General features: G+C 28.1%; 1 protein-coding gene across 4 annotated transcripts in view; it reads right to left on the bottom strand.

Annotated features, from left to right (window-relative positions):
- Window positions 1–6433: 6433 nt before the first annotated feature.
- Window positions 6434–24776, bottom strand: part of Hr3 (Hormone receptor 3) — a 106149-nt gene continuing 87806 nt past the window's right edge. For all 4 annotated transcript variants that reach the window (XM_067286893.1, XM_067286895.1, XM_067286896.1 and 1 more), the window contains 4 exons: window positions 19611–19743; window positions 15718–15825; window positions 13825–13941; window positions 6434–9911 (listed from right to left, as the gene is read on the bottom strand). In XM_067286893.1, coding sequence (XP_067142994.1) covers window positions 9652–9911; window positions 13825–13941; window positions 15718–15825; window positions 19611–19743 — 618 coding nt within the window. In that variant the 3' untranslated portion in view covers window positions 6434–9651. The remainder of the gene's footprint in view (window positions 9912–13824; window positions 13942–15717; window positions 15826–19610; window positions 19744–24776) is intronic.

Below are 24776 nucleotides of genomic sequence, written 5' to 3'. Positions count from 1 at the left end.
TCGATTTTACAAGACCTACCTGTTGTTTGAAATTTTGCACTTACAGCCATCCATAAACGTTGTTTAAATACACTGTCTTTATGCATGACACTGATATGGTCGAACGGATTCGATAAACCCCTGTATTTCATTTATTTTTTGTTTTTTCGAGACCGTCACAATAGTACGGTTAACCCTCGTTGCCGCCATTGTTAGAATAAAAAGCACGTGTCTACTTTGACGTCACAGAAAAAACTTCTCTTTATTGGAGGAATTTTGGCGTAAAAATTTTACGGCGTAAAAAGTAGAGACACGTTCTACTCTATTTTCAGTTCTGTTTCAGCTAAAATTTTAGAAAAATTTTTACGTTTTCTGTTTTATACTAGATTTTACGCTGAATTTTACGCATGTGTGTTCCTGGCCTTAGGGATGTCCCGATACCACAAATATTGATACCGGCCAGTACGGCATTGGGTATCGAAACTGGAAATCTTGTCGCATCGCTTCCAGTTGTTTGCACTGCTGAGAAGGTCCACGTATCCTTTTAGCGCGGTGAATACATTCCGAAAGAACGCTGGATAGAATACACAACTTCAATGGCACGAAAAAAAGCAATTTACAAAAGAAACGAGCTTTTTCTAGCATCATTTATCGTTAACATTGTTTTTACGTAAATATAGTAAACACAAGATAGCAGGCAGTGGCGTAGCTAGGAGGGTGCAGTAGGTGCGGTCCGCACCGGCCCCTGGAAAGCGATAGGCCCATGGGAGCCCCAAAATCACAAGAAAAAAAGACCCGAAAAATCTTTCACGGCAATCAGAACAAAGCAAAATTTGGCATTTGGATGCTCGAGCTGGGGCCCCTATTACACAGGAAAATCAGCAATTTAACTGTAATCTAGTTATACACTATATAAACCACTACACAAAAATATTTTAGTCCGTTTACGTAAACAAAACAAAAAAATACTTAACGCATCATTCATCAAACGAAAGAAATTGAACGTCTAAACGCAATGTTTTTAACGGAATAAATAAATTCAAAAACCGAAATTTATAGAAAAAATTTCTTGTTTTCGTTTAGACGTTTCCGATTACCATTACGGGAAAAGGGACACTCCTGCCGAAAAATTTTTTCGGGGCCCACAAATCTGATTCCGCACCGGGCCCGGAGAACCATAGCTACGCCACTGGTAGCAGGGCCGTCGAGAGGATTATTAAGTGCTGGGAACAAGACTGATACGGTCCCCCTCACCTACACATGGAAACACAAATCAATGTCATACTTGTACATTTATTAATTACATTCAAAGATACTTGCAAATACAGTATATTAAAAAGAAGAAAGGTACTTCTGTAAAAGATAATAAAAACAACATACATTAGTAGGCCTACATCAAAAAATAATGAAACAATAATATACATAAGCAATAAATTTAGTACTAGCTTGATTTCGAACTCATGCCATTATATCTCAACTATAATAGCTGTTATTTATATTCTGCTAAACGAAGCCGTTTTCCTAGCCTTTTTGGCAAAATTGCGAATCACATCATCAAAATCGTTTTTGAAAGATTAGACCCAATACTGAGTCTTGCTAAATCTACTAGTCGCCTTTGTGACATAGTCGATCTTATATAATTTTTTTTTTTTTTTTTTTATCAGCTCTAGTTTGCTGAATGAGCGCTCTGCAGAGGCGACAGTGGCAGGAATTGTTAACAGAATACGGAGGCATACAGATATATTTGGAAAGAGCCCTTCCAGCCTGTATCTTTTCAAACAATTCAGTAACTCCAATGGACTCAGTTGGCCTTCTCGAAAATTTCCTTGAAAAATTTCCGTTGTTTTTTTCGCCAATGCGCTGGGAATTGCCACGAAAAGCAAGTCCTCGTTCACCAAGGAATAGTACAATGATTCGTTTCATAATATTGTACCACTTGACAGACTGGCAGTCTATTGGAGGCATCAATTGAAACAATGCCTTTGCCAGATGACGTGCATCTTTCTAGTTCTCCAAAATAATCGACAAGGAAAGCAAAATAATGCTTGTTTAACTTCACTTCAGATAAGCCAATCTTTCTCATATTTTTCACCTTTAAACTTCGAAAAGAATACTTTTGAGGAACCTGGTCATCCATAACTTTTGGAAATGTTTTAGGAAAGACAGCATGACCTTTAATAACATAGTTTTCTATATCCAATTGAGAAGGCACCTCTGTTACAAGAAGTCCAATATCAATTCCAGTATTTGACCTACTCTTCTCTTCACTATATCTGCCATGCCCAGATTCTGCAAACAGTGAAGTACTTTCATGACTAACATTAAATTGTTTCTCTAAATCTTTAAATTGAAAATTTACTTGATATGATTGATGTTTGTTGAAAGTCCAAACTGGCCTCCTGATATTCTGACCTTTGTTTCAGTTCTGCACTTTAAATTCGGAACAATGTGAGAAAAGTTTCATTTTGGTTAGTTTCGCTTATTTTGTATTTAATACCAAATTGAAAAAGCGTTTGTAGCCTCTTTTTATTAATCTCATCACATTTGTTTTCGTTGCGTTTTTGAGCTTCACATTTTTGAGATGTTATTTCCTAATTATTCATAAACTGAAATGAAATATAAAACATATTCATAAACGAAATGAAACTAACTTTCAAACGTAAATGAATGAGTAATAAAATTAAATTCAGTAAATTACATAAATAACTGTTCACTGAGTGTTCAGATTAATAAAAGTTATGTCAAACAAAGCTGCAAGGCAGTTTTGCTATACACACAAAGTATAGATTATGAAGTATATATCGAATATTGTTTCTTTTTAAATTTGCTTTTGTAATAATGAAAATTTCTTCATGGGCCCCCTTTGAGCTCCATGGGGTCCAGAACAATGTACCGACTGCACCCCCTCTTCTCAGGCCTGCAAGGTAGCATAGGAAACATAAAATCGACATACAGCATTCTCCAATGTACTGTCTGTGCTTAAAAAAAAAAAATTACCTTTTTGTTGAAATCAACAGTTAACTTTTTAACAATAACACAATGTTTAAAAATTTTCAAATAAACTGTTTTTCCTCGTGTAAAAAATCGACCGCATAGAGGATTCATTTTCTTTTGTCAGCCGCGTTATTTCAAAATCGCGTAAAATGGACCGCTGCACTGGTCTGCGGTCCAATTTATGTAAAAAGATTGCACTGCGTAAGCGATGAGTCGTGACTTGTCTCATCAATTGTTCATCGAACTCATCATCTAGACACAATCAGCTCAATGTTTTTCTAAAACACTGCCGGCGATGATGTCATTACATTTTAACCAGTTAATTATCGATGGCTAGGAAAACTCAATATAAAAAGAAAATGGTGAGTAAAAACACGAAACTGAGAAAACAATTGTGAAGCATCTGCAATTTATAAAACCAAGAAAAAGTTTAGATTATAATAATTACGTATTGATAATTTTCTAAATTTTAGGGAAAAAAAGGACATGCACCAAATATTGCCAGATGAGTACTGTACAGTAGACCCCTCTATAACACGGAACGTATCTACCGTGTTATAGGGGGTATACTGTATTAAAATTCTCTCTCCTTGTTAAAGTTTTTTTTATATACCGAGGAAAATGACAAATTTGTTAAACAAAAAGCATATACTAGTATTTATTAGTATTTTGTATAACATTGCAATTATTCAAGCGTTTACAGCAGAATGGAATATCACAATTATAATGTTATGGGAAGTGTGAAGTATATTATACGATTTGTTAATAAGTTTTATATATATATATATCTGTGTGTGTGTTGTATAATCAGAGGCGCCCGCAGACTATAGAAAAGGGAAGGAACAAGCTATAAAAAAAAGGTTGTCATACATTATGCAAGAAACTTCACTATGATTTAACATCGGATCGGTACTCCCAAAAATTGGCAATGGATGCGATTGGGGCTAACTTGGCCTTGAAAACAAAAAACATTCCTTGTTTTCAAGGCCAAGTTTTGGTCAAATACGAAGTTGCATGAGACAATGGGTAAGTATCGTTCATTAGTTTCTTTTATATTTACTGAATAGGCTGGAATTCATTAATTTTCTGTTTTGTTAACAATTGAATTTGGAATCCCTTTAGTGATTAGGAAAAGAGCAACCCAGATGGAAAAGGGGGCACATGTCCCAATGTACGGAGGCGCCCCGTTATGTAATTATTAAATTATTTAACATTGAATATTTTTAATTTTATAAAAATGCAATTTTAGATTATCAAATTTTCACATAATATTAAATTTTTACTTACCTGACTCTGATGTATATAACAAAGATAAGTATGGCGATCGGTCAAAAAATCACCTCCCAAGATTTTTAATTTTTGGACTCGGAAACCGTGAGAAATGGAAAAAAAATTGAGGGTTTTCAGTATGTATGTATGGATGGATAGATGTTAGTGTGTGGGGAGGCGCGATTTTGTTCACCCTTTTTGAAGCTTTAACTCCTGTGCTCTTCGTAGAAAATTTCTGAAATTTTGTTATTAGAGAGATTAAAACGCCAAAATTTAACAGCATCAAAGGAGGTCGTGTGTAATATCTCCAGTAGGGTCGGACTTGATGACGATTCTACTCATCATTAGCATTTACAATTTTTTATAAAACCCATCCCTGCCCTCAAAATTAAGCTTTTTGCCATTTTATAATAATTAAAAATATAAAAAGTTTCTAATAATAAAATATCATAACAGATGGCGCCACACGCGCAGTTTCAAATGTTGCCGGGAAAGTTAAGTTACTCGTTGCTGGATTTTTTAATTAATAAATAATCTATTGTGTAACCTTTACGTTTTGCAGCTAATTATTTAACCAAAAATTCAAACTGTACCAAGAACTGTCAAATGTATTTACTTGTAAAATTTTATATTATATTGAAAGAATATATATATAATAGAGAATTGATAAGAAAATATAAAATATAATGAAACTATACCAAACTATATTCATCGTCCAACACAGTTAAATTAGAAAATTCAAACTGGATAATTAAACAAAATAATGAATAATAATAAAATAACCAAAAATATTATAATACTGGATTCACAAAATAATGAATCTTTTATGAATCCAGTACTATAAATATTTTTGGTTATTTTATAAACCAATATTGAGTTACAATTTAAGAAGAAAATAAAACTTATCAGTATTCAAATTAATGTTTCTAACATTTTTAGAACAAATTCAAATTATATTATTACATTTTATTCCAAAAAATATTAAAATATCTAATTATTCTAACCTTATGAGGCATTTTAAAATAACCCAAAATTGATTGTTTCTTTTTGTAAAATAAATGTTGTCATAAAAGTTTTCTTTATTCCATAGCTAAATTAAGAAGTAAATAAACATTAGTCTTTTCTTGTATGAACCACCAAATTGAAAATAATGCATTTCTTATATTAGATCTATTGCCGTTAAGTCTGAATTTACTAAAATTAAATTTAAAATTACTTTTAGATCTGCATGAATACTTTTTGTATTAATTAAAGTAGATTTTTCTTTGTTATTATTATTATTATTATTATCTATTATTCACCATAAGAACTTAATCTATTATTAGTGGCAAAATTTAAAATTATAAATTTTCAAAAAAAATAACACAGTTAATAATTGAATAATAAAATTATTTATACTAACTTTCTGTAACTAATTTCATATAAGAATATTTAAAAAAGGATAATTGTCAGTTTATTTAGGAAACTGTTATTTCTTTTAAAGAATATTCTAAATTCAAATTGTTAAAACAAACTGGAGAATAACTCATTTCAAGCAACTTTCCATTCCAGAACTAAATCCTTTCCTTTTATCAAATGTTTTTAGGTTCATTCATAACCCTTCTCCAGGCTTTCCAAACTGAACTTAAAATTCAGTATGTACAGTACTGTACATTCTAATTATTTAAATACATTTTCAGATTTTTAGTTCCAAACATGTCATACAAAAAAATATTTAAATAATTAGAATATACGCATTAAACAGCCTATGTGTTTGATTTGAAAAGCCTAAAGTCGGGTTATGAACAAATCTGGAAATATTTGCAGAAAGGAAAGGATTCAGTGCCGAGATGAAAAATTAGTTGCTTGAAATAAAATTATTTTAATTTTAAAAACTTATTGATTTGTTTTATAAATAATTATAATAATTATATGAAATAATTTATTTTATAATAGTATAATTATATTATTTATTATAATTATAATATAATAATAATATATTATATTATTATAACAACAATAAATTATTATTATAAATTAATTATGGTAATATTTGATGACATTATTAATTATTATTGTTGTAGAGTTTAGGTCATATTGTTTATTAAATTACATCTACTTAGCATTTTGATTTGTAAGAAATTTAAAAGTTTATAATTTACAATATAAAATATAAAAATATCTAACTATATAATACAAAACACAACAAGCATTTGTAATAAAGTTATGCTTTATTTTTCATGGCTGCCACTTCTTGCAGCGCAGATACATTTGTGTACACTACCGGACAAATAACGTCACAGCAGCAGAAGTGTTCTATTAAAATGATGATGAGACAGACAAGGGGAGGTATATGAAATATGCAATGCAGACAACAACAAAAGGGGATTTAAACAAATTTGTATATTCTAAGAAAAAAGTCAACCCGATACCAACCCACCAGCATTTTTTTTTTTTCTTTTTCGGTTTCCTTCAGATGGACGGTGTCTCCTGCAGCATGTCATAAAATGGTTGGAATAAATCAATTTTTTATAGTAATATTATTCGTAAAAATTATTTAACAAAATGTAAAAGTATTTAAAAAATTGCATCAAGGATTGTTAAAATGGAGATATAAATTGACTATTCTGCAATTTGTCAGATCATGGACTGTCCACTTCCATAGTTTTGTTTTGGTGCAACCAGCCCTTAAAACCACTGCAAGCCATCTTACCCTACTGGTGATTAAAGAAAGACGGATGCAGTGTTAATACTGTTACATGGCAGTGAAACAAATTGCCTCATTACTCAATCATAAATCTCCCTTGAAGTAACTTAAATCAAAACAACGGAATGACTTTATAATGATTCTATCAAATTAGGGAGATTTAAATTCTCTATAACTTTTAATATTTATAAAGAGTAAAAACAATAAATCAACCCGTAAAATTTAAAAATAATTGCAGTTTTCCACCAGCAGTGAATGATCTGATAAGCATCAATCTGAGACTCAACAACAAAACTCCTTTTCTCTGTCCCGTCTTAAAAATATACATCATCTATCTTAGATGTGATTTCTCAATTTTTTTTTACCCTTCTATTAAACAAGGCACTGTTTGCTGTTTTCAATATTTATTTCCTAAATCACATTTTAGGAGGAATCAGTCAACAGATTCAAATAGAATCCACATAATGTTGGATTTTATTTTAAACAACAGTGATCCTATTGTTATATTTTCTAATGATAATGGAAAGGGATTTTTTTAAAGTTTGTATCTGGTATAATAGGCATAACAGATACAAATTCATGTTCAAGCATTCTTTCTGGTTGGGAAGAAAATCAGAGAAACAATCCATATACATCCATTTACATTCCAGAGGAGGGGAGGGACAGTCCACGAGAGTAAAAGTGGATAGGAATGAGGATGGGTTTGACATGGGTTTGAATGCACAGACAGAACAACAACAACAACAATAAGAACAACAACAACAAACAACAACAAGAGGAAAGATTGAGAGAAAGAGAAGATATATGGTTTGCATTTTTTACATGATCAGAGAGAAAAGGAAAAACCACACCATAATTCGCTTCTGGTTATCGTATTAACAGATAACAATTTTCCACCACCCAGCCATTATTACACAGTAGGTATAGTTAAGACACTCTGCTTTTCTGCCAAGAAATAAACGAATGGCAAGAACATGCCTTTCTGTCACAAATTACTTTTTATAACAATGTTCCCTTTGTAATTTTTAAATAGCCCGATTTATTCCTACAAAAATAGTTTTCCTATTCATTTTTTTTAAAACTCTCTAGAACCACTACTATTTCATAACTAGATCTCTAATTGGTGATGTCTCCCCAGAGGTAGTTTTCTTTATTTCATTGTAAGTAGTTAAGATTGGTGGGATAAGTTTCAGATGCCATTGCCAAAGAAAATTCATTCTGTATCTGAAAACGAGATCAGACTAATAAGTAACCGTTATCACTTTTCCACATGCATTACCCCTGATTAGACATCACCATACATAATACAATAACTGATTCATCTTACAACTCTTATTCTACTGATAAAAACACTTCAGTGGTCTAACATGACTGTTGTATTCTCTTCATTCAAACACCTCATATTATGCCATTAACAGTACAGAAAATACAGCAATAAGTTTGGGGCACTGAAGCTGCTTTACACAGAAATTAGGTTTCTCTGCATCCCAATACAAATCACAGATGGAGAAGATTATCACAGTCTACATGACTGTCGCTGTCAATCTATACAATTTTCAAACTTAAATTTTGATTTTGTTTGTTTCAGAAGTGTATTACTAAAACTTCAACATTATATTATAAAGACATCTTCAGTAATTCCTTATATAAAAACTATTCTCTCGAAATGGCAGTAAATCTTAACATATACACACATATATTTATTTATATATACAAATATTGTACTTACAATATATATATATTAGACTATCTTTACTACTATATTTTCTATTTTCAAAAAAGTTAGTGAGGGACTCATAGTACAAAATATTCTGATCTCAGTTTGTACTTGAGAAACCAAATTTCTGGCAAAGTGAGATCGTTCAAACTTCACAGACTTTGACAACCTTATTCAATTAAGTGGCTGGGATGATATATACATATACATATATATTTATATATACACATATATACATATGTATGTATGTATGCATGTATATACATACATACATATGTATATATGCATATACATACATACATACACATACATATATATAATTATATAATAATCTCTTCCAATGAACACCAGAGACATAGGATTGATATAACATTAATATTTGCATTACAAAGGGGAAGAAGAAAAACTAAAAAGTACACCTTATAAAACAATTTACAAATACCATTTGAACATACATGTGCATCATAAATAAGTGATGTTGCCCATCCACCAAACAGCGGGAAGATAATGGCAGTAGAAATACATTGCCTCTATCAACTACAGCACTCTTCCTGTAACAAATTGTTGACAGCAAAGAATGCCATATATTTTGTACATAATGATCTCTCACTCTACACAAATAATATTTTCCTTGACATTATATTTATAATAATCTCTTTGTTTCAAATATACTTGCTTTTTTGTCACAGACCCATATTTTATCACATTATTGCTCTCTGTGTGATTGCACTTTATATAGTGCTCGAGTGCTCTTGACTAAAGGTTTCTTCTATATTTCCCCAGTCAAACGATGTTACTGTACATGTATCTATGAAATGGAAGTTGTCAACATGGGCATAGATCCCTCGGAGCAGAACTCTTCTTTTGTCCAAAATAAGCTGCCTGGGAACCTTGATGTAGCAACAACCACAACCTTGGCAATTAGAAGACAGTCAAAACATTTTTTTGGATCTATTGCTGATTTTGTGGCACAGCCTATTTGGATTATTAAGCAGTAATGCTGAAATCAGATGTCCACTGAGAATAATTCTTTATGTAATGCTGGAAATTCCAGATGTGGAGAATTGTGGCGGAATTTGGATAGAGCCTCATTATGAAGTGTGCTAAGTTCTTTTAAATCATTTACTTTTGCTATAAGGACTTCAAACACTCGCACATCTCCTTTGCATGGCAATTTGTGAGTGCGATCAAGTTCAAGTTTTAGAGCCCTCGATATAGCTATATTCAAGCGTTTCACATCTAAGATCCCCCTTAATCCTGGACGATCTGTGATAAATTATAATATAATAATGAATTAATAAGTAATAATTAAAATTTTATATAATATTATAAATAATTAAGTTTTATTTTATTTACAATATGCAAAATTATATTGATAATTATCCAATATTTTTCAATCAGTAAAATCAGTGTTCCATAAACCAAATTTACAGTATAATATTTATTTATAAATCAAAATTATAAATTTAAAATTCAATATAGGAAATTTAATTTAATGGATTTTGTAATATTATAATATGTTTTATAATTTATATCAAAGTTAACATATTTTAAGATTATATGTAACTATTTAACTTATCAGTGTTGATACCAACTATGTTATCTACTGATCAAGAAGTTTTCTACACAAACACACTGTTGCTAGATTTCGTAACTTACTGAAAATTGAGCAACTTTATAATTTATTTTAAGGTCTTAAAATAGACTTTTCATCAAAAAGAAATTTCTTTTTGGTGAAGAGCCTGTTTTAAGTAACTTAATTTTTTTTATTGTCTTTGAGTATCTTTTTGTTAGCTGCATTCTTCTGTAAAGGTTAGTAAATATGGCAATATATTTGTTCAAGTAAGTTGTAAGCATTCCATCAGTTTTTCATACATTCAGAAATATTCTACTTTTCAGCATAGACTGAAAAATCTTAAAATCTGACATCGAAACATATATTAAGAATGGCAATAATATGATAATTTTTTAAAACTGATATAAATCACATGCACTTGTAAACTAAAACTTCTGATATATTTTAATCATTAGTTTCATATAACTCCAGAAAGGAAAAAAGAGAATTTTAAATTTAGATTCATATAATTACTAAAGTAATTATATTTTTCCATTAATTAATAATAATGGAAATTTCAATTTTATAATTCCAAATTTTATTACATTGATATTCCAAGTTTTGTAAGCCATATTACAACTCAATACTTTGAGAATTGGAAACATACTGAATTTTGTATTAAAAATTTTATTAAGGATTTTAAGATAGCTAAGGTAATAAGGTAAGATCTTGGAGATTATGCAATAGAATTTATCAAAAACAATTCATCCTCCACTGTAATGGTATCAAGACATTTGTTTATATAACAAAAAAAATGTATAAAATGTGTTCTTCCTGTTAGAATAAATCAGGCCATAAGCCATTGATCAATTACATATGTGATGATTTTTCAAATAAAAAACCTTGCAAATTTTTTCATGGTTTATTGTTATGAAAACAACTTTTCACTTAATGTTAATATATTAATACCAGAATTTATACCAGCGTTTCTCAAACTTTTTGCTCACTTGATCCAATACATTTGTAATATAAAATTTTTAAAAACCTAGTAAACTGGAGTCAATGTGTATTGTAGAACAAAATAAAATTATGCATTATTGATAATAACTTCTACATGTGAAATGTAACATTGAATACATAAGAGTGGTTCAGACCAATTTTGATTTGTAACAAATAACTTACTTCCATTTCAGTTTTTATTAATTACCGTATTTTACGGATTATAAGACACACTTTTTTCTTCGAAAAATTGCCTCCAAAATTCAGGTGCGTCTTATAGTCCATAGCGTATTATAGGTATTTTTTTTTTTTTAAACTGCTTAAAAATTAGGGTGCGTCTTATAGTCCCTAGCGTCTTATGGTCTGTAAAATACGGTAATTGAAATGTAAGACTGATGATTGTAATAAAACAGACTGTTTCAAAATTATTTGGGATATATTTTACTTTATAAAAAAAAACTTGTAATATTTTTCAAACTTAATGAACCTTTTTAAAATAAAATCTTACTATCTGAAAAGTATGTCAATTTCATTTTGTATATATATATATATATATATATATATATATATATATATACACACACACAAAAAAACTCTTTTAAAAATTATTTACTGATCCACTTGTGCCAAAATTCATCCATTATTTTTTATAATTTATTGTTATGTATGACAAACCTAAAAGTTTGAATAAACAAGGAAATATTTTCAAAACTATTTTAACTTTATGACTATGACATTATGTAATATCTATTTTGATGTTGTTCAAAGTAGAAAAAAGAAATCAATTTCATATATACACATTCTATAATCTTAATGATAATTATAATTATAAGAAAAAAGTTGTTAAAAATGTTCAGTATTTAATAGATGCATTTATTCATCCTAGTTATTAAAGAATATTTTAGTAATACAAGTATTGTAAGTATTTCTGCAGAAGTTAGTGTTATTTTGTGACCCATTAAAATTTTAATGCAGTTTGAGAAACACTTTTTGGAATTTTTAAATTCATATGTATAAATCAGCTGTAACATAGAAAAAATTCTACAGAACAATTGATTATTCTGTGTAAAAGATTTTAAATAATGAATAAGATACTTTTAAAAGTAACTATTTAATTTTATTATATTAAATGACATATTAAAATAAATTAATTGAACTTAACTGCTTCTATTTTTACTTCCTGAAATCTGATACAGGAAGCATTACTATATTTAATTTTAGTGATGAACTAAAGATAGAATACTGGAAAAAAGTGATTTTTTCTTTTAGAAATTGATGGATCTTCCACAATTTTTAACTGATTAACTAGAATTTTTATTTTAAAAGCATCGTAGATGTTTATATCTATGATGCAATATCTATAAATATGATTGCATAAACTATCACTATAACAACATCATAAATAATTTTTATAAATTGACAGAATAAAAAAAAAAAAGCTCTTTCTGTAACTTCTGATGACGTTCTCTTGCAACTGATAGATGACAATCCATGAATTAACCACCAGAGAATTAGCACAATTTGAGTGTTCCCATACATTCCAAAACTTCACAAAGTCCAATAGCATTGCAACATGCCAGCATACAGAGCAAAGATGCATAATGGTGAAACTGCATTTTACCAATTTCCAATGTTAAACTCAAAAAACTTTTCTGTGGAAAACAAAAAGAGAAATGTGCCAGATTTGGAGTCAACACATTTTTCCTGGAGTCAACACATTTTTCCTGACTCCAACTCCTTTGCTCAGAAATTCCTCCCAACTCAGCTCCACAGCCCTGCTTGGCACTAACTGACTATTGTATTTTGCACCTTGCAAAACCATATGCAAATTTACAATGATAATATCCATTTGAGAATGATGCTAGAGACTTTCTTCAAAGAAAAACTCCAGTCATTCTATGCTCGTGAGATTGAAAGTTTGCAGGAAAGGTGGCAAAATGTGATTAATATTTTAATATTGATAGTGATTACCTAGAAGAGTGAACTGCAATTGTTGTTGAGTTAATTGACAATAAAGTTTTTTTCAAAATGTCTAAATTTCACCTTTATAAACCTGATACAATGAAAGCACTTATATATAGTTGAGCAGCATATTATTTACTTTATCTATTATTTCCTGGTTAAGTGACTAAAAATTTATGGAAAGGAAAAAAAAACTTAAATGATGTTTATCAATATAAAAATTTGCCTTAAGTGATTGTGAAAATTGTTTTACAACCACTTGAGATAAGTTAAAACTATTATAGAGTAAATAAATATTCAATGATTATGATATTATTTGGAATTTCTGAAAGAAAAATTGAATATTCTCTAGGATATTCAATTATTTCTTTCAAAAATTCTATGTGACATCTACTAATTAAAAATTAATATTTTTCAAATAGCAACTTATATATCAATATCAAATCCTTTTCATCAATCTAAAATATTCAAAGAAAATTAGTATTAACTGAATGTTCAACTTAGATGAAAATCTTAAATGTACAGTAATATTTACGTGTTAATAGTTTACAACAAATAGTTACATTTTGTCTAAGCCATTTAAGGAATTTCAGTAATTTAATATTAATTGTATCATGGATTTAAATTATTTATGTTTATGATTTTAACTTGAAACAAACTAACCTGGATCTAAGAGCACATATGCTGAATATAAGGCTAATTCTGTTTCCGTGAGCTTTAATTCAGCTATACTCTTTGCAAAAGTAAATGAGTTATTAATTAGTGACAGTTCTGTTGTGTCTGAAAAATAAAAATAAAATAAAATTATTAATTTGCAAATGAATAACTAAAGATTCTAGATAAATATTTACAAGTAATTTTAAATACAAATAATAATCTTGTAATTAAGACAACCAATTTTTAACTTATGACTAGTTCTAGAGATGGTTAATTTTATTAAAAATATTTTATAAAATAATGTTAACAAAACATTAAATCACCATACAGAATTAGAAACAAAATGAAAATTATTCACATAACAAACACACTACATTTTTTCTATAACAGAAGTTTTACTTTTTCTCATCCAATTTGTCATAAGAGTTTATTTCTATTTTAAATATATTATCCAAGACAAATAATTGAAACTTTCTAGCTAATCAGTTCTTACAATAAAAGTCATTGAAAATTACTAATGAGCTATTATTTGGGATGAAAAAGGTAAAATTATACAAATATAAATAAATAATTTATACCAAAGTAGTCTGGATAAATAAAAAGTTAGCTTAAACAAAAAAATATCTTTTATCACTTAAATAATTTTTGAATTTTAATGCAGGAGAATCATATCATGTAGCATGTAGTATAATAAAAATCACTGAAAAATCTTAAATCTAATTTAAAAATTATCATTAAATGTTCAAAGGACTGAAGCATTTATATTGATTTGGAATTCAATATTTTCAAAAAAGAGCGAATAAAACAGAACAATGTTCAAATTCATAACATTTAATTAAATTGAAAAGTTGAGAGCACTGGTTAGCCATGATGTGTTGCTGATATTTTCTGTGAGTGTATTGACTGAGTTTTGTAGTGGTTATTTTTTGTCTTTTTTTAAAGGAGAGATTTGGTTTTATAGAGTAATATAATAAATAGTTTAGTTAATTTTAAATTCAGAAAAATTACTGAATTTTTGAGTAACATAAAACCCATATTCCATCTTCCATAAACACTCTTGGGAAATCAATTGAAAGTTTATTTCCAATCAGAAAAAAATTCTCATCATTAAAAATGCAGCATGTTGATAGGGTTACAATTTGAAAAAATTTTAGACTTATATATTCCCACTGTCATCTGTCCTTCCTTAATCTTGAGAACAGTTAGAGAGATGAAAGTTGAGTCCAGATATTGAAAACTTAGGGCAGGAGACCCCAATTAACTTTATATGAACTTCTAGTTTGCACTGAAAGTCATGTTATTTCAATTAAAAAATTTTACCCTGAAAGGAGTTAGATAGATGAGTCCTTTTATATTCTTCAAATTTAAAATTTTCATTTGGAAGAATTTGAGTCAAAGATATTTTTAGAAAGCTTGTTTGCTAAAGTGGAATTGGTATTCCAGAAGGCATAAGGAAAATTGTAGCCATTACAGTTATAATGTCTAAATTGGCAGAAATTACCACAAAATAATCACAAAGCTTCAAAATTTGAAGGAAGAACAACAGTTTGAAGGAAGAACAACAGTAGTTATTATCAAGATTAGATAAATTGGAAAAAATTTTACAACCCATGTGTTGTATGATAGAACTATTGATTTTCATACAGAGCATTAAATAATTTTAATTGTAATAAAATAATGTTTAATCACAGAATACCAGCAGATTTTAAGATTTGTATGTGTAAACTTTACTTGAGTTCATAAAAAATTTATAAGAAATAAGAATGATGATTTCTGAATTGAATAAACCAACTCTATGGAGTTGTAATTCCTAGTCATTGTCAAATTAAATTACTTTAATATTTAAATTTTAATAATAATAATAATTTATATTCATTTAATTTTTCTCTCTTAACTTACCTGCTGGAACAAATGTGTCTGATGGTAACATATGCTCTCCATATAATACAGAATTGGTAGATAAATCATAGTACCGACTCATCCTTAATGCACATAATTCAAAACTTCCTAGAAATAATTATATTCAAATATTATTTATTAATCATTATTTAATTTAATGATAAAATCTTGCATTATCAATGAATTCATATAAGTTTATTATTAAAGAGTAGCTTATTACAGTTTCTCCACAAGATTAACCCAAAAACAACTTATCAAATAAATAAATAAAAAAATCAACAAATTTTTGTAGAAGTAATGAGATTATATAATAAGCAAATATAAAATAACAGATGTAACTGTTGATCTTACATTATATAGTTAGCTTGAATGATAAACTTATATTTAATAATTGTTTTAGATAAATATATTTTTAAAATATACTTTTTGGAGAAGTGCTTTAATTAAATGTTAGCTATACAAACCATCAATCAAAGTACAGATATTACTGCTAAGAAAATTATATAATTGCTTTATAATGTTGGTAAAAAAAAGATCTGTATGCCTACATCAGGGATGTAGCCGCATAGGGCACCAATTCCCACACCCATGATTTGCTGTCTCTTATGTGTTCCAAACATTGTAGACATTGCTGTACCAGAAAATGCTCCTGAATGCTTCCTTTGTTTATGCACATTCTTTAATCAGTCTAATGATGATACAGTGCAACCTATGATAGTGTGTTGAGATTGATTGAAAAATCTACAAAAATGTCAATAAACATGTTATTACATAAAATCAGCATTCACTATGATTCGTATGCATATATTCACAAATAATCTGGAATTCAACAATTCTAGGTTATTGGCTACTTTTCATAGGGTGTTGGAAATAAAATTTACAATAAAAAACAAGAAATACACTAAGCACATTCTTAATAAAATCTCCGATATAAACCAGATTTTCAATAATCCAGCACTATTCAAGTCTTGTTGGTGCTGGATTAACAAACCTTTTCTGCATTGTCATTTTTATAATAATATATATTAATATTTATATTATATTCTCTCGTCTGTTTAATAAACATTTAATTAAAAATCAAATTGCTTTGAAATTATACATAATTGATACTTATTTGGAATTATACTTATTCCATCACAACTATTAATAGTAATATCTATATTCCATCATCAACTATAAGACATTTAATTGTAAAAGCCTTACTGTCCTTAAATTCTAATATTATTGTAAATTGTCTACTTGGACTTTACTTATTAATAGGACTTTATACTGGTGTTTAAAGATTGGCACAGTAATGAGAGTTAGTTCAGGAAAGAACAAAATTTCTTTATTATATCACCTGTAGTAATAAGCTTCGAAATTTTATTACTACAGGTGATATAATAAAGAAATTTTGTTCTTTCCTGAACTAACTCTCATTACTGTGCCAATCTTTAAACACCAGTATAAAGTCCTATTATTAAGTAAAGTCCAAGTAGACAATTTACAATAATATAAGACATTTAAGTTTGATTTCTAAGAACTTGCCTATCTAATTATTTAAACTTACTGATTATACTGATTTAATACTGATTATAAATCTAAAATAAAAGATTTTTCCTACAGAACTCAAACATAATTTATAAAATTGCAAATATAGATATCAAGGAATTTAAAAATGATCATTAAACAATAATCTGAAGTAATTCAATAATAACAACATTGAGTGCAATAAGTACTAAAATTACCTCACTATAACAGTAAAACCTCTAAAACTGAATCCCTCGTTAAGTGAAACTGGATTGTAGGTCACAGCAAACAATATATTTTTCTACACCTTAAGCCAAACAAAATTTCACTATTTCAGCATTATCCGTCCTTAAGTTGAATTAGCTGAACTCAGCAGATGCCAACTAACCTATTAAGTTCTGCAAATCCTTTTGGTGCATTGCCTTGTAAATTTAATGCAGGTGGTTAAACAAGCAAATGACATAATCCATTTCATTTGAAACAGACTATGTCGTGTTTTTTATTCATGAGCAGGTTACCAGTTTAGTGGAAAACTAACCACATCTAATGAAATATTGAAATTTAGCTGAAACTCTGGCAGGAAACAATTTTAATGGAATATGTTAATAGTAGTAAAGCATTTAGTGGAAATTTTATGGGTTAAAAAAATTAAAAGCCTCAGTAATCCCATAAGTAGTTCTTTCACAAAAATAACAACAACAAAAATGAGACCATAGACAAAGATTGGGCAGCATAAAATCTGGAAAAATTTTCCTCGGTATTTGCAGCATTACATTTACAGTATTCTCCTGGTTTCCAGTTTTTCACTAATAACAGATACCCACAACAACTGAATGTGAAAGCATAGGACAATAGATATGGATAAATGATTTTGTTGTTGAAAAAAATTATTCATTTAAAAACAGTTTATGATACGGTTTATTAATCTCTTCCTCTTTCAAACAACAAAGCAAAAATCTCATAATGATAGCAAATGAGAATGAATAAGCAAAAGTATTGTTAAAATTGGAAAACTTGAACCGAAAGGTACTCCAAAAAATGCATTGACTGTTGTGTTATAAAACAGTCAATGCATTTTTTGGAGTTCTTTTTAGTTCAAGATGCTACAAAAACTGGTTTTGATACAGTTGAAGCTTGTTAGTAAAATTTAGTGTTGAAAACAAGCAATACAAGTTTTCTCAAATTATCTATAAATACTCTAATATCAGTTTGAATAATTATTAATTGATATGACTCATTTTTACAGGGATGTTTAGTTTCATTATAGCTATAGATTAAACATTCAAATTAGTATGATGTAATTTATTCATACATTGCATCTAAATAAATTTTTTCTACTTTTTTATATACCTCCATATATAGATGCTCATAACTCAAATTGGATGATTTTTGGTACCTTCAAATTTGAGATTTAGAGGTTTTACTGTATTATTCACTGATAGTTTAAGAATAAGATTATGGTTTTTAACTGTTAAGAGGATATTAAATTAAACAGTTAGTATATTGCAAATTATATTCAATATTTTCATTTAAGCAATTTTTAAGTAAAAAAATAATATAATATACTATACTTCAGACATTAATTTTCCAATTTAAATATTAAATAACTATTAAAACTCACATATAATAAATCTTTCAATTCCAGCAGAGACAAATTAAAAGGCTTAGTGTGTGTGTGTTTTGATCTATCATTCCAGTTTATATTTCAGACTGTCAAATGATTCTAACTGCTATTTATTTATTTTTGAAATATTAAAATCATCTCTTTGTATATAAATAAATGTGCAATCACTTATTCATATTCAAATATATAATTTTTTCTGTAGATTAAGTAACTTAAAAGTAATTAAGAATTTTATTTATACACAAACTGAGATAAAAGTACATAATTAAAATTTAATCATTTTTGGGAACATCTTAGGGAGGACTGTTAGTAATATTCTGTATAAGATTTTTGAAATGTTAATCATTTAATTGATGTCTTTTTATAATTTTTACTCACTCTTTTAAGAATATAACTGCTACCATTTGCAATTTTCCTTCTTAAATCAAAGATTCATTATGCAGTGGACAATTATTAAAGTCTATGGATTTCATTAAAGACTGAAGGTTTCAGTACACACAGCATAAATCTATGTTGTGTGTTAACCTTCAGTCCTTATATTAGCCACTGAAAATGACATACCATACAAATGCTATTTGTCAGTGACTGATAATACTAAATCATATGTCATGAATAAAGTTTGCATAGAGTTTAGTCAAAATAACCGGTTGAATAAGTTAATAAAATTAATTTTACTTATAGAAGTATTAAAGTGAAGATTAAGTAAACCGTTTACAATGAAAATATAAATGATGTAGACACATATTTTTAATAAATTTACCTGCTTTGAGTAAAACTATTTGATCATCCTGAATAAGCTTCATAAAACCAGGTACCATTTTAGCAAACTCAATAATTTGTTGAATTATCTGTGTTAACTTCTGAGCACAATCTAACCACATCTGCTCATGACTCTAAAATTAAAAACAAAATACATCATCATAAGTGAAAATTGATCATTTGAAAGTATATTTATAACATTTTCTAAAAAAATATCAAACTGAAAGCCATTTTCTGATGACAAAATCAAAATATGAATCATTAGACTGAATATTTTATGAACAGTTCAAGTATTTTTGTTTACAAATATTTTTGTTTCTTTTTCATAACTAAACATGCTTATTTTATAATTAAAAGTTCTTTAATTAAGTGGATATTAAAGCCAAATTATTGCCATATTATTTGGCTTTAATATATATTATTGTTACTATTAAATACAGCCCAATCTAATTTAGCAATCATTAGGCTTTAATATAGGGTGTCCATAAAGTCCGTGTGCAATTTAAAAAATTTATAACTTAATTTGTATCACAAATATATTAATAATGTAGAATGTACTGGAAGTAAGAAAATCTATATTTTTTATTGTTTTATTGTAGTTTATTAAGTTCCCACATGTCCACCATCATTAGTAATACAAAGAGTAATATGATTTGAAGTTCTCTAAAATTTCAAGTTTTGAAAAATTGTTAAATTATTGTGTTGAAGATTACTACATAATTTTATTTAAAACTAGGTACATTAAGCCAAATAGTTTTTACAAATTTTTCTATCACAAATACTAACAAAGTTATAAATTATTTAAATTTATAGTCTAATTAAATACTGTTTTAAACCATATGAATATAGCAAAATATTAACATTATGAAATGTGAGCATTGAGAAATGTTAATGAAATTTATCAATATTGTGAAAAGATAAAAATTTTTCCCCGTGTTTAATCTGAACTTGCTTTTAAAAAAAATATTATTTTAACCTGAAATTTTATCTTAGAAATTACATTTGAGATAAGTTGTTACTTTTATCAAAAATTTTAAATTTATTTTCAATCAAGTCTTAAAATTTATCATATTCATAGATTAAAATTATGTCCAGATTTATATCTATAGCTATTCAATCAAAGATATTCAAAATTATATTAATTGTATAATGCTGTAAATTTATAAAATACATGTTAGTTATTAAGTATAGTATTTTTAAATTCTATACATGATCTAAATTTAATTGAAAAAGTGATGTAATAAATCAAAAATAACATTACATTTTAATCAACTATAAAATACATTGTAAAGTTATGGAAATTAAATTTTAAAATGAGGTTACTGCATTAAATTATTAAAATTAACTGACAAATAGTTTTTGCTTATTAGTTTTATTAAGAATGATTCTGTTAAACAATCACTTAAAAAAATTATTCTGTTTAATTTTATTATTTTAATAATATATAAATTTATATGTATGTATATTTAATAATAATAGAGTCTTTCAGAATAATGACTGATACAATATAATTAAGCCACTCATATGTCAAATGTTATATATAATTGGTAAACTAAATTGTTGTGCAGATGGATCTAAAGTGAAATAGATCCTAAATAGTATTTGTTAATGTACAATACTTCTGATTGAAAAAAATCTATTAAATAGATTAGATACAATTATCCTACTGGATGGCAATTAGGGATTGCAATTGCTGGATCCCTCATCCAGCAATCCAGCTGGATCCAGCGCATTTTTCGGCCTGCTGGATCCAGCACTTGGTGCTGGATCCAGCGCTGCGGATCCGCAAATACTCAATTAACTTTCTAAATAATTGCGTAAAAGTCTACGTCGTTGCGTTGCCGCTTTGCTAACTACTAGACTGCTACTAATTACTTACTCACTACTTTACTAACACTAATAATTAAATTACTTATAAATAAACTATACCTTAATCAATCCAACAAAATTTAATAAAATAATAACATATTCAATCGCTTTTAACGATCTTCCTCAGTTACAAAAAAATACAACATTAACTATAGAACATAAAATGTGTTTGGAATAAATGTAAAAAGAATAGTGCTTAATTACATTCCATTTTTAAACAAGATACATAGATGTACTGCCAAGTCTAATAATTTTCGTATTGTATACCGACGTAATCCCACTGTTTTCAAACTTTTAAGAAACGATAAAAAGAAAGAGGATCGGAATTCAACAACAGGTATATATTCGGTGCCTTTACACAACCAACGTTTCAATTCCAAGCTTGTTTATGTAGGTGCAACGATGCGCAGTTTAAAACAAAGGCTCAAGAGCACAAATATACAATCAGTAAGAACCTTGACAACACTGCGCTGCCATCATACGCAAGAGAGAAGGATGTTAACGTCCAATGAGATCAAGCGGCAATTATAAAAACGACGACGAATAGGCAAATGGTCAAACATCTTGAGAGATTGGAAATCTGCAAGACGCCCATGACAACTGGTTGTATAAACCATAGAAATGCGGACTCATTGTCTACCATGTGGAGATTCTTTTACATTAATTAATGTTATTAACGGACAATGCTGGTTTCATTGGATCTTATATACAGGGTGTTATTTTTTAAACTGACGGTACTCAGAGACATCTGTAGAGCAATCTAACAGCCGGACTGTTGCCAAATTTGGAAGAATGACTAAGGACGACATGGGAAAGAGATTCCGCAAAGAAAAAAGTAGTACCCAAATTTTCCGGTAGGGGTGGATTTGGCGCTGTTGTAGCAAAACAGCTAAGAATCTGCATAAAATCCAGCTGCAATTAACAAACACACGAATGAATAATCAGACAGAGGTTTCAGTGTAATAACGAAAGTTTAATTAATCAGCAAATAACCTTCTCCCTTCTTCAATGTGATCACCGTCCTGCTGGACAACTCATTGCATGCTGAAAACTGTGTTCTCTATGGCCGAATGTAACATGTCCGCAGGAATGTTCATCACAGTTCGAGAAATGTCGTCCTTCAAAGTCATCAAGTTTGGGACACTACCAAGATAGACCTTGGACTTTAAGTAACCCCACAGGAAAAAGTAACATGGGGTTAAATCCGGAGAGCGAGGTGGCCCATGCAAGTGGAAAAAAGCGACTGATGACCCTTTCTTCAGTGAAGTGCTGGTACCTTTTTCGCTACAACAACGCCAAATCCTCCTCTACCGGCGAATTTAGGTACTACTTTTTTTTTCGCGGAATCTCTTTTCCATGTCAACCTTAGTCACTCTCCCAAATTTGGCAACAGTCCGGCTGCTAGATTGCTCTACAGATGTTTCTGAGTACCGTCAGTTTAAGAAAAACACCCTGTATATATTTTTTCTGCTATTTATTTTGTTTATTTATCTATATTTTGTCTGTTTGGGCGTTTTCCGCTAATTTTCATATTTATTCCAAACACATTTTATGTTCTATATTTAATGTTCTATTTTTTTTGTAACCGAGGAAGATCGTTAAAAACGATTGAAAACGTTATTTTTATTAAATTTTGCTGGATTGATAAAGGTGTAGTTTATTTAACTTATTCTACTTCCAGTACATAGTTTTATATACTTATAAATAACTACAGACTAATATGTAGAGCCTATATATGAAAACTGATAAGACTGATAGCCACTTAGCCACTGATTATCCGTCCTTACATTATTATAATATATTAATATAAATTAATCAGTAGAATTACCTTTGCTATTATTTAACTTAAAAATTACATTATAATTATAATCTAACTAAACATTTAAAGTTAATTATCTCTATCTCAAATGTTAAAGCGAACCAAAGTTAAGTTTACTACCTAAATGTGTAAGAAGTTTTACTGATTTATAGTGACCAGTCTAAATAATAAAAGCTTTTTAACTATTTTTAAAAAATGTTTTATTTCATTAAAAAAACATAAATTGCAGGATAGATAGATAGACAGATAACACTTTATTGCACCAAAAATACATCCACGCTGGATCCGTGCTGGATCCAGCTGGAATGATTTTAATCCAGCAAAAATCCAGCTGGATTCAAAACACTGCTGGATTGCAATCCCTAATGGCAATGTAGTTTTAATTCAGATTAAAATTTTTTAAAAATTGAACAAAATAATTGTTAAATATTCTAAATTTAAATTTATTAATTAAAACATTATAATTACTTACAAGAAAATATAATTATTAAAATTGTAAAAAATTATAAATATTTTATTAATATACTTTAATTTAATATATATATTTAATCCAGTATTAAGTTTTTAATAAATATAAAATATTTTCATTTAATTTTATTTTCAATTAATTTTATAGCTATCTTCAGATTTGAACAAATTGAAGAGTTTTAAAAATATCTTGTTTAAACAAAATATAAAAATTAACTTTAATATTTAAATATTTAGCAATTTTAGATTTATTTTGCTTTTGAAGGTCATTGACAAGTTTTAAAATGTTTTGAGCAAATATAATAATTGAATAGACTCACTTTAAGAATTGCTTATATTCAGATCTAAAGATGGCTAGGTACCAAAAATTTGTATTAAAAACTTACTTATTAGAGTTCTATTTATTTGTCTTCAAAGTATTTTTATCTGCTGTTGTTTTTCAAAATATATATTATTTATTCAAAATATGTAGTGCTCATAATTGCTAAATATTTGTGTATTAAAACTGAACTTTAGGACTAAAGGACTGTATTCATGTGCTTAGACCTAGTAATAAATAAATCATAAATTAAAAGTGTATGTGATTTTGTAATTAACTACTAAAAATATGTAATTAAAACTACTAAAAAAATTTGTTTTACTTATCTTTGGCTAGTTAAAGAAACTCAAATAATTGTGTAAACAATTTACTTAAACTATTTCTATATTAAAACTACAGTCTGATATTAAATTATTATTTTTGATTTAAATCCTGAATTATTAGAGTTTAAAATGAAAAATTAAGTACTTCAATAATAATAAAATATTAATGATATAACAGGATTTTTATATATATATTGAAGTACTTAATTTGAAGACAGATATTAGTCTTCAAATTCCAAAAGACCTTTATTATTTTAAAAATACCATATGGATATTTTTAAAATAATTGTCCAAAAGATAATTACAAATATATTCAGAAGAATATATCTTTGATTTTCTCAAGAAATTAATCTAACCAAGTTTAAGTAA

The sequence above is a fragment of the Centruroides vittatus genome, unplaced genomic scaffold, assembly GCF_030686945.1.
Source record: "Centruroides vittatus isolate TY-2023 unplaced genomic scaffold, ASM3068694v2 scaffold_386, whole genome shotgun sequence".
Classification (NCBI taxonomy): domain Eukaryota; kingdom Metazoa; phylum Arthropoda; class Arachnida; order Scorpiones; family Buthidae; genus Centruroides; species Centruroides vittatus.
Note: the sequence above shows the minus strand (reverse complement) of the source record. Positions and strands in the feature narration are given on the sequence as shown.